This window comes from Oncorhynchus masou, chromosome 22 (genome assembly GCF_036934945.1).
Source record: "Oncorhynchus masou masou isolate Uvic2021 chromosome 22, UVic_Omas_1.1, whole genome shotgun sequence".
Classification (NCBI taxonomy): Eukaryota; Metazoa; Chordata; class Actinopteri; order Salmoniformes; family Salmonidae; genus Oncorhynchus; species Oncorhynchus masou.
The window spans coordinates 49251812-49270295 of record NC_088233.1 but is presented as its reverse complement, the minus strand read 5'-3'; the positions used below and the strand labels follow the sequence as shown (position 1 = coordinate 49270295).

Below are 18484 nucleotides of genomic sequence, written 5' to 3'. Positions count from 1 at the left end.
ACGTGAGCTACAGGCAAAACCAAGATGAGACGGCATCCAGGAAATGAGCAGGATTTTTGAGGCTCCGTTTTCCATTGTCTCCTTATATGGCTGTGAATGCGAGAGGAACGAGCCTGCCCTTTCTGTCGTTTCCCCAAGGTGTCTGCAGCATTGTGACGTATTTGTAGGCATATCATATCATTTAGAGAAGAAAGCAGGCTTCCACGAACGATATATCAATGAAGAGAAATGTGAAAAAACACCTTGAGGATTGATTCCAAACAACGTTTGCCATGTTTCGGTCGATATTATGGAGTTAATTCGGAAAAAGTTTGACGTTGTAGGTGACTGAATTTTCGGTTCGTTTCGGTAGCCAAATGTGATGTACAAAACGGAGCGATTTCTCCTACACAAAGACGCTTTCAGGAAAAACTGCACATTTGCTATGTAACTGAGTCTCCTCATTGAAAACATCCGAAGCTCTTCAAAGGTAAATGATTTTATTTATTTATTTATTTTATAAGCTAGCTTAGCATACTCTTACACAAATTAGTGAATTGCTATGGTTCGAAAGCATATTTTGAAAATCTGAGATGACAGTGTTGTTAAGAAAAGGCTAAGCTTGAGAGTAGGCGCATTATTTTCATTTTATTTGCGATTTTCAGAAATCGTTAACGTTGCGTTATGCTAATGAGCCTGAGGCTTTAGTCACGATCCCGGATCCGGGATGGGGAGTTTCAAGAGGATAAACAAGTCTATATACGATGTGAGCAAATGAGGTGAGATAAGGGAGGTAAAGGCAAAAAAAGGCCATGGTGGCAAAGTAAATACAATATAGCAAGTAAAACACTGGAATGGTAGATTTGCAGTGGAAGAATGTGCAAAGTAGACATAAAAATAATGGGGTGCAAAGGAGCAAAATAAATAAATTAAATACAGTAGGGAAAGAGGTAGTTGTTTGGGCTAAATTATAGGTGGGCTATGTACAGGTGCAGTAATCTGTGAGCTGCTCTGACAGTTGGTGCTTAACTTCTTGAAACTCCCCATCCCGGATCCGGGTTTGTGACTAAAGCCTCAGGCTCATTAGCATAACGCAACGTTAACGATTTCTGAAAATCGCAAATAAAATGAAAATAATGCGTCTGCTCTCAAGGCCTTTTCTTAACAACACTGTCATCTCAGATTTTCAAAATATGCTTTTGAACCATAGAAATTGACTAATTTGTGTAAGAGTATGCAAAGCTAGCATAGCATTTTGAGTAGCATTTAGCACGCAACATTTTCACAAAAACCAGATAACCAAATAAATAAAATCATTTACCTTTGAAGAGCTTCTGATGTTTTCAATGAGGAGACTCTCAGTTACATACCAAATGCGCAGTTTTTCCTGAAAGCGTCAAAAGGAGAAATCGCCATGCGTCTGGCTACCGAAATGAACCGAAAATTCAGTCACCTACAACGTAAAACTTTTTCCGGATTAACTACATAATATAAAACAAACGTTGTTTGGAATCAATCCTCAAGGTGTTTTTTCACATATCTCTTCATTGATATGCAGTTCGTGGAAGCTTGAATGGAAAAATACTGGCAGGTGACAACCAATTTCGGCGCAGGACACGGGCGGACACCTGGTAAATTATGGTCAATCTTCCAATGATCTGCCCACAAAAACGTCACAATGCTGCAGACACCTTAAACGACAGAAAGGGTTGACTCACTCCTCTCGCATTCACAGCCATATAAGGAGACAATGGAAAACAGAGCCTCAAAAATCCTTGTCATTTCCTGGATGCCATCTCATCTTGGTTTTGCCTGAAGCTCACGTTTAGGGCACGCACAGAGAATATCTTGTATTTCTGGACACGTCAGAGTGTTTTCTTTCGAATGGTATCAATTATATGCATAGTCGAGCATCTTTTGTGACAAAATATCTTGTTTAAAGCGTTTTTCATCCAAAAATGAAATAGCGCCCCCATAGATGTAAGAGGTTAAAGCTAGTGAGGGAGATAAGTGTTTCCAGTTTCAGAGATTTTTGTAGTTCGTTCCAGTCATTGGCAGCAGAGAACTGGAAGGAGAGGCGGCCAAAGAAAGAATTGGTTTTGGGGGTGACGAGAGATATATACCTGCTGGAGCGTGTGCTACAGGTGGGCGATGCTATGGTGACCAGCGAGCTGAGATAAGGAGGACTTTACCTAGCAGGGTCTTGTAGATGACATGGAGCCAGTGGGTTTGGCGACGAGTATGAAGTGAGGGCCAGCCAACGAGAGCGTACAGGTCGCAATGGTGGGTAGTATATGGGGCTTTGGTGACAAAACGGATTGCACTGTGATAGACTGCATCCAATTTGTTGAGTAGGGTATTGGAGGCTATTTTGTAAATGACATCGCCAAAGTCAAGGGTTGGTAGGATGGTCAGTTTTACAAGGGTATGTTTGGCAGCATGAGTGAAGGATGCTTTGTTGTGAAATAGGAAGCCAATTCTAGATTTAACTTTGGATTGGAGATGTTTGATATGGGTCTGGAAGAAGAGTTTACAGTCTAACCAGACACCTAAGTATTTGTAGTTGTCCACGTATTCTAAGTCAGAGCCGTCCAGAGTAGTGATGTTGGACAGGAGGGCAGGTGCAGGTAGCGATCGGTTGCAGACCATGCATTAAGTTTTACTTGTATTTAAGAGCAATTGGAGACCACGGAAGGAGAGTTGTATGGCATTGAATATTGCCTGGAGGGTTGTTAACACAGTGTCCAAAGAAAGGCCAGAGGTATATAGAATGGTGTCGTCTGCGTAGAGGTGGATCAGAGACTCACCAGCAGCAAGAGCGACCTCATTGATGTACACAGAGAAGAGAGTCGGTCCAAGAATTGAACCCTGTGGCACCCCCATAGAGACTGCCAGAGGTCCGGACAGCAGACTCTCCGATTTGACACACTGAACTCTATCAGAGAAGTAGTTGGTGAACCAGGCGAGGCAATCATTTGAGAAACCAAGGCTGTCGAGTCTGCCGATGAGGATGTGGTGATTGACAGAGTCGAAAGCCTTGGCCAGATCAATGAATACGTCTGCACAGTAATGTTTCTTATCGATGGCGGTTAAGATATCGTTTAGGACCTTGAGCGTGGCTGAGGTGCACACATGAACAGCTCTGAAACCAGATTGCATAGCAGAGAAGGTATGGTGAGATTCGAAATGGTCGGTAATCTGTTTGTTGACTTGGCTTTCGAAGACCTTAGAAAGGCATGGTATGATAGATATAGGTCTGTAGCAGTTTGGGTCAAGAGTGTCCCCCCTTTGAAGAGGGGGATGACCGCAGCTTCTTTCCAATCTTTGGGAATCTCAGACGACACGACAGAGAGGTTGAACAGGCTAGTAGTAGGGGTGGCAACAATTTCGGCAGATAATTTTAGAAAGAAAGGGTCCAGATTGTCTAGCCCGGCTGATTTGTAGGGGTCCAAATTTTGCAGCTCTTTCAGAACATCAGCTGAATGGATTTGGAAGAAGGAGAAATGGGGAAGGCTTGGGCGAGTTGCTGTGGGGGGTGCAGTGCTGTTGACCGGGGTAGGAGTAGCCAGGTGGAAAGCATGGCCAGCCGTAGAAAAATGCTTATTGAAATTCTCAATTATGGTGGATTTATCAGTGGTGACAGTGTTTCCTATCTTCAGTGCAGTGGGCAGCTGGGAGGAGGTGTTCTTATTCTCCATGGACTTTACAGTGTCCCAGAACTTTTTTGAGTTTGTGTTGCAGGAAGCAAATTTCTGCTTGAAAAAGCTAGCCTTGGCTTTTCTAACTGCCTGTGTATAATGGTTTCTAGCTTCACTGAACAGCTGCATATCACGGGGGCTGTTCGATGCTAATGCAGAACGCCATAGGATGTTTTTGTGTTGGTTAAGGGCAGTCAGGTCTGGGGAGAACCAAGGGCTATATCTGTTCCTGGTTCTAAATTTCTTGAATGGGGCATGTTTATTTAAGATGGTTAGGAAGGATTTTTTTTTAAATATCCAGGCATCCTCTACTGACGGGATGAGATCAATATCCTTCCAGGATACCCCGGTCAGGTCGATTAGAAAGGCCTGCTCGCTGAAGTGTTTCAGGGAGCGTTTGACAGTGATGAGTGGAGGTAGTTTGACCGCTGACCCATTACGGATGCAGGCAATGAGGCAGTGATCGCTGAGATCTTGGTTGAAGACAGCAGAGGTGTATTTAGAGGGCAAGTTGGTTAGGATGATATCTATGAGGGTGCCCGTGTTTAAGGCTTTGGGGAGGTACCTGGTAGGTTCATTGATAATTTGTGTGAGATTGAGGGCATCAAGCTTAGATTGTAGGATGGCTGGGGTGTTAAGCATGTTCCAGTTTAGGTCGCCTAGCAGCACGAGCTCTGAAGATAGATGGGGGGCAATCAGTTCACATATGGTGTCCAGAGCACAGCTGGGGGCAGAGGGTGGTCTATAGCAGGCGGCAATGGTGAGAGACTTGTTTTTAGATAGGTGGATTTTTAAAAGTAGAAGTTTAAATTGTTTGGGTACAGACCTAGATAGTAGGACAGAACTCTGCAGGCTATCTTTGCAGTAGATTGCAACACTGCCCCCTTTGGCAGTTCTATCTTGTCTGAAAATGTTGTAGTTTAGGATTAAAATATCTGAATTTTTGGTGGTTTTCCTAAGCCAGGATTCAGACACAGCTAGAACATCCGGGTTGGCAGAGTGTGCTAAAGCAGTGAATAGAACTAACTTAGGGAGGAGGCTTCTAATGTTAACATACATGAAACCAAGGCTATTACAGTTACAGAAGTCATCAAAAGAGAGCGCCTGGGGAATAGGATTGGCGCTAGGCACTGCAGGGCCTGGATTCACCTCTACATTGCCAGGGGAACAGAGGAGGAGTAGGATAAGGGTACGGCTAAAAGCAATAAGAATTTGTCGTCTAGAACGTCTGGAACAGAGAGTAAAAGGAGGTTTCTGGGGGCGATAAAATAGCTTCAAGGTATAATGTACAGACAAAGGTATGGTAGGATGTGAATACAATGGAGGTAAACCTAGGTATTGAGTGATGAAGAGAGATATTGTCTCTAGAAACATCATTGAAACCAGGAGATGTCATCGCATGTGTGGGTGGTGGAACTAATAGGTTGGATAAGGTATAGTGAGCAGGGCTAGAGGCTCTACAGTGAAATAAGCCAATAAACACTAACCAGAACAGCAATGGACAAGGCATATTGAGATTAAGGAGAGGCATGCTTAGTCGAGTGATCAAAAGGGTCCTGTGAGTAGAGAGGTTGGTTGGGGTCATGGCGATTTAGACAGCTAGCCAGGCCAAGCTAGCATAGGATGGAGGTCTGTTATTAGCCACCTTGTGCGTTCCGTCGGTAGATTAGTGGGGTTCCGTGTGGTAGAGGGGATTAATCCAAATCACACAACAACAAAAAAACAATAGATATACTTATAGAGGCCCAAAAAAATATAAAAATAAATTAAATAAATAAATAAATTGTCCGGTAGGTCTATTCAGATAGCAGCCGATAAGACAGCTAACGGTTAGCGGACCGCAAGTGGGCGTTCAGGTAACGTCGCGACGGAGGAGCCAGCCGGATAACTCCTTCGGGTAGATAACGCCGGTAGTCCAGTTGTGAAGGCCCGGTGGGGCTCCGCGTTGGCAGTAAAACGGGTCCAGATAGGTGATTGTAGCCCAGGAGTGATTGGAACTCTTCAGCTGGCTAGCTCTGGAATAATTGATGTTTGCTCCGGAATCGATGAAAGCCGATAGTCACACGGATAGCAGCTAGCTAGCTGCGAGATCCAGGTATGAATGTCCAGAGTTAGCGGTTGAAATCCAGGGACATGAAGAGAAAAATAGGTCCGGTATGTTCCGAGCCGTGCCGTACAAAACTGGCGATAGATTTTCGAGCTAAAGGATAGCTGATGACCACAGACCGTGGTTAGCTGAATACTAACGATTAGCCAGTAAAGAAGCTAACTAGCTTCTGATTCGCTTCTGATTAGCTTTTGGATTAGCTTCTGGCTAGCTTCTATGGAGGATTACAGATTTGAGGTAAATAATATTTTTTTTATAAATATAAATTGGTGAGGCGGGTTGCAGGAGAGTGTTTTGAAGATGAGTTTATGGAAAATAAAAATATATTTAAAAAGGTATGTGAAAAAAGTTGTAAATATATATATATATATATATCCTGTCGTGTCCCGTATATATTTCATTTTCTTTTTATTTTACTTTTATTTAACCAGGCAAGTCAGTTAAGAACAAATTCTTATTTTCAATGACGGCCTGGGAACAGTGGGTTAACTGTGGGTTGAATAACAGTGGGTTAAATAGGGCAGAACGACAGATTTGTAACTTGTCAGCTCGGGGGGTTTGAACTCACAACCTTCCAGTTACTGGTCCAACGCTCTAACCACTAGGCTACCCTGCCGAGGACTATGAGGACAAAAGACGTCTGAACAGCTTTGCCATCTTGGAACGAAAATTAGAATTTTATTTGTAAATTCCCCAAGGCGTTGAATATTGCACTTCCTTAATCTTGCGCTATACAAAATAATTTGGTCCCTTGGGCGACAGTACACAATTCATTACATCACCACCTAGTATTAGGTGTTGTGTGTCCATATTTAAGGCTCAATTCAGTCTTATGTAGCAACATTTGAAATGTGTTTTTTTTACATTGGATAAAAGTAAAGACTCAGAGCTCGAAAATTGTATATCATACACTACAGTTGAGGAACAATGGGAAAGTCATTCTGCATTGAAAGTTGGTCAACTTGTAACTCCACTTTTGAGAAAATGGCCTTTGAATGTTTTGGTACACCCACTGGAGAGCTCTTTTTTGTCTACACTCATTCGGCATCGTTCACACCCTCTTAAGCTATAGCCCCGCCCATAAACTCAGAGCGTTGTCAGATTGTCCGTTCGTAATTTCCGAGAGTTTCGCTCTAGGGGAGTTCAGAGCACACACTGGACGCTCTGGCCGAGAAATAGAGTTCACCAGAGCGTTCTGTCCTAACAGCAGAAGATAAGCACCCAAGCTAAATGGCTAACTTTGAATAGCTTGCCAGCTATTTCCAGACACAAATGAGAGAACAGCTCACTGACCATTTTATTCAACCTTTTATTAGTATTTACAGATGGCAAAGTTTGTTATTAAGGCACATGAATGTTCACATGTTTCCGAAGGCATTTCTGCCCCAAAACACATTTAGATTTTTTTAAATGTTTACGTTCAAATGGCTAGTGGTGATGCACGACATATGCCTAGTTTCCTGACACAAGTCACATTTGGAAATCAAGAAAATGTCATTTGTGAACAATGAACTGTTATCCCAATTTATTGCATGAATGTAAGCCAAGATAACAGGTGTATACAGGCTTTCTGCAACATTAATGAAGCGGCCTGCCGAGTCTTCCTCTACACTTGACATTACGTACAGTATGTTTTTCCTAATTAAAATGGCTGCTCCTCTAGTTTTAAAATGAAAATTGGAATGATATGATTGACTTATCCACCCTCCTTTTAAATGAAAGTGGTCGAAAGTGCGGAGATGTGTCTCCTAAAGAAAGGCGATATCTACTTTAAAGTGATTTAAATGAGAAAGAACCCTTTTACGTTTCACTGGGTGATTTAAAGATGTAACATTCCAGCTAGCAAAAGTGACCGAGCAACCAGCTCTCCCTCTCATGATATTAGGTCTAGCCATGTAAAGTCAGGTGGGAAAAGGATAGATCAAATTGATTTATATAGCCCTTCGTACATCAGCTGATATCTCAGTGCTGTACAGAAACCCAACCTAAAACCCCAAACAGCAAGCAATGCAGGTGTAGGAAGGAAGCAAGCAAGCAAGCACGGTGGCTAGCAAAAACTCTCTAGAAAGGCCAAAACATAGGAAGAAACCTAGAGAGGAACCAGGCTATGAGGAATGGCCAGTCCTCTTCTGGCTGTGCCGGGTAGAGATTATAACAGAACATGGCCAAGATGTTCAAATGTTCGTAGATGACCAGCATGGTCAAATAATAATAATCACAGGCAGAACAGTTGAAACTGGAGCAGCAGCATGGCCAGGTGGACTGGGGACAGCAAGAAGTCATCATGCCAGGTAGTCCTGAGGCATGGTCCTAGGGCTCAGGTCATCCGAGAGAGAGAAAGAAAGAGAAAATTAGAGAGAGCACACTTAAATTCACACAGGACACCGGATAAGACAGGAGAAGTACTCCAGATATAACAAACTGACCCTAGCCCCCCGACACATAAACTACTGCAGCATAAATACTGGAGGCTGAGACAGGAGACACTGTGGCCCCATCCGATGATATCCCCAGACAGGGCCAAACAGGAAGGATAGATGCCCAATTTACAATAAGAACTGATCCATTAAACATTAAAAAAAGGCAAATAAACCCAAAAGTAAAACAAAAAACAAAAAAACAATACTCTGAAGTCGGGTATGAAAAATAAATCCCACACTGGGCACCTAATAGAACAAGGTAACTGCTAATCCCCACACAAAGAAATCCACACATAATGTGCTTGTGGTGGGGAACACTAAACCGATCAAGCAGAAAGCCTTGGTGAAATAGTGAAGGACACTTATTTACAAGCCCAAAACGAGGCTGTTTTAAAAGAAAGTTTTTAACATTTTATAAATCAGCAATACCACGAAGTTAGCAGCAACATCTTTAAAGAAATGACGTAACCTAATAGCAGAACTGTGCTTTATTTAACCTGGATATGGGTACCATCAATAGATAGAAATGAGCAGCTTCATGGTAATAAAATAAAACATTAAAACAAAAGGAGAATTGACTCACCAGAACTAAGGCACTAACGTTACCTAATAATAACAATACCACTGGCAACGCTATACAGTCTCTGCAAAAGAGAGACTGAGTCTGCAGTGGTAGACACATTCGTCCATTACCTTAACCGTCAAATAGGTGAACATTCAGTCATTTTCTTCGTTAAACCTCGGTAGAACGTTCGACTTTATGAAGGCCATCGCCTTATGGTGGTCTTGGAACTCTTTCTCAGTGCCGTTGTATATTATACGGAGTCAGGCAGAAAAAGCCACACCGTACCTTAGTGTCGGTCCGTCCACGGAGCACACTCGTGATATCGTTTAAAGCAGCGCGGTCACAAGCAACGCTGGGGGCATAGTCTGGGGAGATGGAGATGGGTGCTCCGTTGCATCAAAGTGGGCCAAATTCTCTGGCACGCCGAAGAACATCAACACAATCCTGATAGTAGTGTAGTTTAGCCACAATGACGCAAGACTTTCCGCCAGGCTTTCTTGCTTGAGACCCCGATGTGAGCGGTCTACAAGGACGTCTTTATCCAAATTGAGGGCTTCCTTCAATAACTTTGAGACCGATGAAGTAGAACTTGAGCCCAGGTTCTCAGCTACCCCCATGATCCTGATATTGGATCTTCGCATATAACCTTGTAAATGCATGCATTGTTCTTTAAGGCTAGCCACATCAGTTTTGAGCTTCTTAACCGTGGTTTGTAGTGTAATTGTGTCATCTGAGCATGTTGACAAGTCTTGTTCCATGTCGGAGACAGTTTTCTTAACTGTATCCAGTTCAATACGAACCATTGCTGTATGCTTTGCGAGTTCATTTTTGACTGCTTGTAACTCCGTCTTAATAAAATGTAAGTCCTCACTGAGTGCCTCCTTGAGTTCCGACTTGAGTGTAGATGAAATGTCCGCTCTGGGGGCAGCATCTAATTTTTTCCGCAGAGGGGAGGAACCGCTGCTCCCACTTGTTGAAGAACTCGTGCTCCTCGTCTTGTGCCTAGTGTTTTCTCTCTTGTCAGTGACTCCGCTGAACTTTTGTAGGTTATGCACAATTTAAGCATTAAAGCATATATAGAAGTTGAACAAAGTAAAGCGTGTCATTCAAAGGCTGTGTTTCCTAGTCCTTTTTGGGTCAAAGCGCAGAGAAAGTATCAAATGAATGCAATTTCAGCAGGAGCTCGGACAAACGTGACCTACTCCATGGCTTGCTCCCCTCCCCCCCAAGTGCTTGTCCAATTGTGAATAAGAGACGGATGAAGTGTGTGTAGCTTGCAACTTTTTTCAAATCATCATTAGAGTTCCCATCATGCAGCCATAGAATGTGTAAAACATCAAAACATATAGCCCAGTTTGATAGTACTAAAGTAGCATAAAGGACTCTAAATGAAGCATATAGGAGGACCTGTTTCTTTGTTAACTGCTCAACACAGAATAGCCAAATGTGCGCACTGTTATTTTTTTTCTTCATACTATCAAATAATATCAAATAATGCCATGGAGTTCTAAGCAAATCTTGTCTGCTAAATAAACTAGTGTAGCCCACAGCCATTAAGGCATAAATCCAGATCAGCACCTAACATAAGGACAACTCACGAGTATGCTATTCTGTTCTTCTGAAATGGACTACATTTTCTTCATATCATGTTTCTTTAGACCTGTCTAAAATAAATAATGGATTTATTGTGAAGGTGTAGGCTCTATAAAATGGATTTATTAGACTTTTTAAAATGTAGATGTTCCAAAGGTCTGCATCAGTGGCTCGTAGCTAATTAACGGTCAATTACCGAGACCGGCAGTTATTTGCTTGATAATCACTAGCTGATAAAATGTCATGACCGCCACAGCCCTAGGTGAGACCATAGACTGCTCTACATAAACATTAACACATCTCTCTCTCTCTCTCTCTCTCTCTCTCTCTCTCTCTCTCTCTCTCTCTCTCTCTCTCTCTCTCTCTCTCTCTCTCTTCTCTTTCCCCCCCCCCCCCCTCTCTCTTGGACGTACACTCTCCCAGACTCACACACACACTCACCCCTCTTCCACAGTGATAGAGTGCACATACTGAGGCTTTTTGTGATACAAGTTATCTCCCTTCCGAGCCACCACAGTACAGCATGTTTCCCTCAGTGGGCTGTCAGAAATAGCAACTGATCAAATGTTACTTTTCTCCAGGGCTTTTCTCTCAATGTGTTTCTCCTGATCGTTCTCCGCCATTAGACTAGCTTGATTTCACAACCCCTGAACGAAAGTCTACTCCATTATTCATCGCCATGGAGACCGCCCCCTGGTTTCGGGGATGTTCAAGTATGCATTTTTATACCCATGTATAAACACTGGCAGGGCAACATCCTGGAGGTTGATAGTTTTAGGGGGACAAACCTGACCAGTGATGATGCATGGGGCTGCTACTTTCCCCCCCGATTATAATTGAACTTCCACATTAGGCTTCATCTCCAGCCATTTACATGGCATTCAGTCAAATATTTTGCAAACTTAACACATACTATTTCTTCCTCTTATTTCTCCCTGTCTGTTCCTCTCTTTCCTCCCTCCCTCTTTTCGCTCTCTCTCCCTCTTTTTGTTTCTGTCTCTCACCTGTCTCCTCTTTCTCTTTTTCTCTTTGTTTTTCTTTCTTTTTTTTTTTTTCTTTCTTTTTTTTGTTTTTTTTTTTTGCAGGGAATGATGCTGCTGTACCATGTGTTGTCAAGAGCGTGGACAGCTTCAGCTTCCTCCACCACCCTGTGCACCAGAGGAGCCTGGAGATCCTGCAGAGATGCAAAGATGAGAAATACAGTAAGAAACTCCAAGTCCCACAATCCTCTCTGCTGCCCAACTCCCCTTTCCTGGGCTTACAAATAAAGAAGGGGACAATTAGCTTGTTTTGAATTAACTTGTTCTCCCTCAATTAAAGGCCCACTCTGATATTTACAGTGTTTTTTATCATTTAACATGTAACTAATGTGTTTGTATTTGGGGAGGCAGCGTAGCCTAGTAATCGGAAGGTTGCAAGATCGAATCCCTGAGCTGACAAGGTACATAAATCTGTCATTCTGCCCCTGAACAAGGCTGTTAACCCACAACTCAAATGTGAAAACCATTAATGGAATTCATTGCCCTTGACAATCAACTGTTCTCTGTCGTGGGTGATGTTGGCTTTCGCCGACTGGTCGAGCAACAGTACACACTACCAAGTGCGCTATTTTTGTTACCCTACCGGAGTTACACAGTAAGAGCATTACTGCTATTAGCTTCACGACATACGTACTATGGAACACCGTTTGGGTCTTTGCATGTCAAAAATGATACAGTAGCACTGTCAAAGCTGTACAAAAAACAAGCAAACACCAGCCACAAACGATGCGTTTACAATACTGCGTTGGTAATAAAGCATAATTTGTTCAACCGCAACTTCTGGGGTAGCTAGCACCAATACAACCAGCCTGAAAACAATGACCAGTAGGAACTGCAGTCATTTTCATTATTCTTAGCAATGATTTAGGAATCATTGTGAGTAAGTATAAGCGAGGTTGCCGGTTGCCGGTTGCTGTTCCCCAGCTAGCTTCATCTGGCTAGTGAGGCTCGACCGGCACTAGCCACAATAAGGATTAGGTACAATAGTGGAATTGCGGTTTGCCTTCAAAATAAAAGTATGTCATTGACAGTGATGCAAATGAATACAAATAGTATAATTATTCCATACTTTTATTTTGAAGGCTAACCGCAAATTCCACTATTGTGGCTAATTCTTAGCTTCACATCGATGGGACCGACCACCATTAATCAAATAAAAACTGTCTTATAAATTAGGGATATTTTAGATGACACCTAGCTGTATAGTTAGCTAGCTAAACGGCGTTCCATAGAAATCCTGGTTAAGAATGAAACGACTGAACAAATTAACAACGAAACAGCACAGCAAGTAAGTGAAATAAACAGGTTTTGATTATGTTTTACTGGTATTGGGGACATACGTAAATGCCAACAAAATAACTTGTTGGTGTGTGTGTGTGTGTGTGTGGTGTAACCTTTATTTAACTAGGCAAGTCAGTTAAGAACAAATTCTTATATACAATTGGCCCGGGCGACGCTGGTACAATTGTGTGCCACCCTATGGGACTCCCAATCACGGCCGGATGTGATACAGCCTGGATTCGAACAAGGGACTGTAGTGACGCCTCTTGCTCTGAGATGCAGTGCCTTAGACCGCTGTGTCCATGTATGTGTGTGTTAACTATTTAACTTCAAACTTAAAAGGCTGCTAACATTTTAAATATTGGTTATCAATATCAGGTATTTTGGCAAGGAAAATATTGGATATCGGTATCGGCCAAAAATGTAATATCTGTGCATCACTAGTAATAATAAACAGGTCTGCAACAATTTTTGGCCTCAGCGAGAAATTGCATTGCTATTACTAATAACTCATTGGAAATCAGACTTGGATCCTCTTACTTCATAAGGCCCTGTTGTGCAATTTGCCCTGTAATAGTGATCGTAATGAGGCTGTTTGTCATGCGTGACCACTCCCACACATACGCACTGAAATAGACCTCATGGCAGTGTGTTTAATAAGCACTGTGAGTTACTGTTTCCTCCTTCCTCTGTTGTTCCATTTTCCTCCGTCCTCAGGGGCTTCGCTGCCAGTTCAGAGACGGACTGACAATAGCCTGGACCCTGTGTGTGTGTGTGTGTGTGTGTGTGTGTGTGTGTGTGTGTGTGTGTGTGTGTGTGTTCCATATGTCATAGCACTTTCATGATGGACACACAAATCAAACTGAATCCAATGCACAACAGCCTCAGTCTCTTAAATGGATCATCCCTGAGGGAAATGTTTCTAGTGTACAGGACAATGGACAGTTAAAGAATTCAGTGAGCTTCCAAGCCTCCAAACCATGCAGCTTGTCCCAAATGTTCAATGTTAAATACATTTATGCCCCAGGCCCGTGGGGATATCTCTCTCATTCCCCATTATCTGGCCTTTTTAAAGCATGGCAGGGAGATACCTGCTGGGAAATCAGTCCATTAAGAGAGATGAGAGTTGAGACGGGAGGGAGGGAGCGTTCATATCTGTCCTCATCAGCCTTTGGGGGGGGGGGGGTTGTGGCGGTGGCTGATCACTATTTTGAAAATGAGGGTCTTGCAGTGCGATGCCTTTTAATCACACACACATGCATCTTGCCTGATAATGACCCAATGTGAATTAAGCAATACGTTAACCAATGATACGGACTGACTAGACAGATGTTCATTGTATGCATGGTTTTTTTGGTGATGAGACGACATGTCCCTCCTTAAAGGTTTATACAATTGACACATCCTCTCACTCTCTCTTTCTCGCTCTCCCTCCTCCCTTACATCGCGGTCTCGTACAGGTATCGCTAGAAAGAATCCCCGGACCCCCTTGTCAGACATCCATGGCACCAACACACTGAACGAGAAATCCGGCAGGTATGAACCTGGCTGTCACACTGTTTTATGGACACTCAGAGCAATGAGCTGTTCTGCTTTCAGTGTGTGATTGTTCAGTATATGCTACAGCAATTTCTCTCTCTCTCTCTCTCTGTGTCTCTGTCTCTCTCTCTCTCTCTTTCCTCTAGGGATGGTTATGGTGTGGGCTGTAACGGTCGTAGCTCCATACAGGGTCGTCTGTCTTCCTCAGGCTCGGAGTTCGATGACGGCGTCTTCGTCAACTCCACTAGCAGCAAGCTCCTGGAGAGAGCGCAGGGCATCCTCATGTGAGTATGACTACAAAGTCGGACCACGCACACATTCAAACGTTGATCAGCCAGTGTTCAATCCCACGCTCAATATGTGTTCATACGAAATGATTCTCCTGGGGAGAGCGCAGGGGCATCCTCATGTGAACATGACCCGTCTGACCATCATCATGCAGCTCGCACCACGGTCAGCAACCGTGGTCAGGCAGTGGTCAATCCATGGTCAATGTGTGTTTATTCTGTAATATATCTGACAACCAATCTCTCTCCCACAGGCGGAACAAAAACTATAAGTCCAAGCCCTGCCTACCGAAGGTAAGGGCCTTACAAAGATGTGGTCATTTTCCACTGTGAATGTACAAGTGAGAATTTCTCTATGGCTTCAACATGATATACATATGAAAGGCCAATAGTGAATTAATGGATAACAGCTGGGGTATTCAACCTGGGGTCTGCAAAAATATATATATTTTTAATTACATGGGGGGGAGGGGGGTTGGACATATCACTAGCAACAACAGAATAAACAAATGTTTTATTTATAATGACAATGTTATTTCTCAATTCCTAATATTGAGCAAATTACACTCATTGGAGCTAATTACACTCACTGAGGTATCTAACATAGGCTTTGAAAAAGCACCCGCAAGTAGCAGACGCAGTATTATTCTGGCCAACACATGGCTATCCTTTGTTTAACAAGCTAAATAGTTCTTATTAGCGGAAAGTTTCTAGCTAATAGGCTATGTTTGAGTTTCTTCCTTCAATTATGTGGGAAGGTCATAAAAATGAAGAAAAAAAATATCTACCAAACCGATTAATTTTTTAAAATGTTGACAATCCTATTTCTCCTTTCCATTATCATTCACCTGTCGGTTTGCCTGAGCGGGGGTGCATGGGCAAGAAAAAGTTGAAGACCCCTTGATTACAGCACTGCAGTGAAATGACAGAGCTGAAAGCTGAAATCCGTTTGCGATATTACAACAACAGACGTTACCTCAAGCAACAAACGCAGATTTATTTTCTCCGACATCATTGCACGCTCAATAGAACAGGGCACTATGTACTGCAACTTGTATTTTTTATTTTTTTCACCATGATGCTGGATACCCCTCTCCTCCATTTTATCAAAACAAAAACAGTAACAAATGTCATAAAATGTAATACTCATCTGGCCGTGTTCTTATGGCGGTTCCTCTCTCTGTGCAGCACCTGCTGGATGTGAAGTCTCTGAGGTACCTGAGCAGTGTGACCCTCCACGACCGCATCACCAAGTCCCTCCTCCACCTGCACAAGAAGAAGAAGCCGCCCAGCATCAGCGCCCAGTTCCAGGTAAGACTCAATTTCCTTCTCGCCCTCCCGTGACAGACTTTGTCGTTCAGAATTTCAGCCCTTAAAACCAATGCCCAATTCCAACACCCAACACTCCCGGGGCACATTGTGTAGTACTTAAAGAATTGGACAGGTGTCAAGAAATATTTAAATAAATGAAACCTTTTTTTCTTAATATTTACATTTCACAAAAATGTCACAGAAATGATCTCAGATCTGCATCAAATGTCGGGCAAGAGGTTGATTTTGGAATTGGACAGCAATTGACTGTAATAGATAACATTTTTAATGTTCATTACGAAATGCCAATATGATGGGATGCTAATGATTATTGTGCTAATGAATTGCTGTGCTAATAAGCTAATGCCAATTGTCTCTTGTTGTGTGAAGGCCTCCCTGAACAAGCTGATGGAGACCCTGGGTCATTCGGAGCCCTACTTTGTCAAGTGTATCCGCTCCAATGCAGAGAAGGTGTGTTCAAGCTACTGTAGTTACAGCTACTTCAGTTTGGTTAGATGCTAATGTAACTACTGTAACTACTGACAAGCTCCAGCGAACAATAAAACTACTGAACAAACCAATGTCTGGTAATTGCATAGCCCGTTATAGCCAATTATACAATGTGTTACTGTTATTGTGCGATCTAAATCTCTCTCTTTCTCTATTGTACCTCTCTCCCCTTCTTCTTTCGTGCCTTTATTTCTGTCTCCTTCTTCTCTCTCTGGATATTTCTCTCTCTCTCTCTGCTATCTCGCTGCTCTCTCTCTCTCTCAGCTCCCACTGCGTTTCAACGATGCCCTGGTGCTCAGGCAGCTGAGGTACACAGGCATGCTGGAGACCGTCCGCATCCGCCAATCAGGATACTCCATCAAATACACCTTCCAGGTAAGCCCTCGCCAACCAATCAGGATACAGCACTGTCATGGGGCACAGAATTAGCAGAACAAATCAAATCCAAATCAAATTTATTTACATAGCCCTTCGTACTTCAGCTGATACCTCAAAGTGCTGTACAGAAACCCAGCCTAAAACCCCAAACAGCAAGCAATGCAGGTGTAGAAGCATGGTGGCAAGGAAAAACTCCCTAGAAAGGCCAAAACCTAGGAAGAAAACTAGAGAGGAACCAGGCTATGAGGGGTGGCCAGTCCTCTTCTGGCTGTGCCGGGTGGAGATTATAACAGAACATGGCCAAGATGTTCAAATGTTCATAAATGACCAGCATGGTCAAAAAATAATAATCACAGTAGTTGTCGAGGGTGCAGCAAGTCAGCACCTCAGGAGTAAATGTCAGTTGGCTTTTCATAGCCGATCATTAAGAGTATCTCTACCAATCCTGCTGTACTTAGAGAGTTGAAAACAACCGGTCTGGGACAGGTAGCACGTCTGCTGAACAGGTCAGGATTCCATAGCCGCTGGCAGAACAGTTGAAACTGGAGTAGCAGCACGGCCAGGTGGACTGGGGACAGCAAGGAGTCATCATGCCAGGTAGTCCTGAGGCATGGTCCTAGGGCTCAGGTCCTCCGAGAGAAAGAGAGAATTAGAGCGAGCAAACTTAAATTCACACAGGACGCCGGATAAGACAGGAGAAGTACTCGAGATATAACAAACTGACCCTAGCCCCTTGACACAAAATACTGCAGCATAAATACTGGAGGCTGAGACAGGAGGGGTCAGGAGACACTGTGGCCCCATCCGATGATACCCTCGGACAGGGCCAAACAGGAAGGATATAACCCCACCCACTTTGCCAAAGCACAGCCCCCACACCACTAGAGGGATATCTTCAACCACCAACTTACCATCCTGAGACAAGGCAGAGTATAGCCCAGAATTATCTCCGCCATGGCGCCAACCCAGACAGGAAGATCATAATGCGCACACCAGATACACAATACTGTGTATTACCTGCCTTAGCTGAATGCACTGGCTGCCTTTAGCTCTAGGTAAGAGTATCTGCGAAATGACTTAAATGTGAAAACTGCTGATCAATGGTCGTCAGTCTCATCATCCAGAGTCTCAATGAGCTGCACGTAGACGTAGTGATGTCACATCCGCGCACTTGTAATGTAGTCAGTCTTATTAACAGCTTGTAACTTTTATCCCTCTGAGGTCACTATTGACATGCTGTCTTTAACGTTGTCTTTCGTCTCGTCTTTGCAGGACTTTGTGCGTCACTTCCGTGTGCTTTTACCAGACAGAACTAGACCAACCAAGTCTGGCATCCGGGAGTTCTTTCGTCAGGTTCACCTAGCACCTGCTGGGTATCAAGTGGGCAACACAATGGTACGCACTCTGGGGATGTCCCTTTTTTATTTTATTTGTCTCTCTCTTTCTCCATCTTTCTCTCACTTTGATACACGCTCGCGTTGCAGCTGTTCTGTTTCTATTGAATTTCCCTGGCTGTGGGTGGGTCTGGTCATTTGTGGGTGTATACAGTCACTGACGCCCCCCCCCGGGTCTCTCTCTGTACTGCAGGTGTTCTTGCGGGAGGCAGAGCGGCAGCGGCTGCAGGCCCTGCTCCACACGGAGGTGCTGCGGTGCATCGTCACGCTGCAGCGCCGCTTCCGAGCCCGGCTGGAGAGGAAACACTTCATCAGGATGAGGCAGGCCGCTGATGTCATCCAGGTGAGATGACAAAGTCAGAGCACCGCACCAAGTCCAGGG

At 43.6% G+C, this 18484-nt stretch overlaps 1 protein-coding gene across 10 annotated transcripts in view; it reads left to right on the top strand.

Moving 5' to 3' along the window:
* Positions 1-18484, top strand: part of myo9ab (myosin IXAb) — a 215046-nt gene that overhangs the window by 160535 nt on the left and 36027 nt on the right. For all 10 annotated transcript variants that reach the window (XM_064930471.1, XM_064930470.1, XM_064930469.1 and 7 more), the window contains 9 exons: positions 11448-11564; positions 14144-14219; positions 14369-14506; positions 14764-14803; positions 15698-15820; positions 16211-16291; positions 16595-16705; positions 17981-18103; positions 18296-18445. In XM_064930471.1, coding sequence (XP_064786543.1) covers positions 11448-11564; positions 14144-14219; positions 14369-14506; positions 14764-14803; positions 15698-15820; positions 16211-16291; positions 16595-16705; positions 17981-18103; positions 18296-18445 — 959 coding nt within the window. The remainder of the gene's footprint in view (positions 1-11447; positions 11565-14143; positions 14220-14368; positions 14507-14763; positions 14804-15697; positions 15821-16210; positions 16292-16594; positions 16706-17980; positions 18104-18295; positions 18446-18484) is intronic.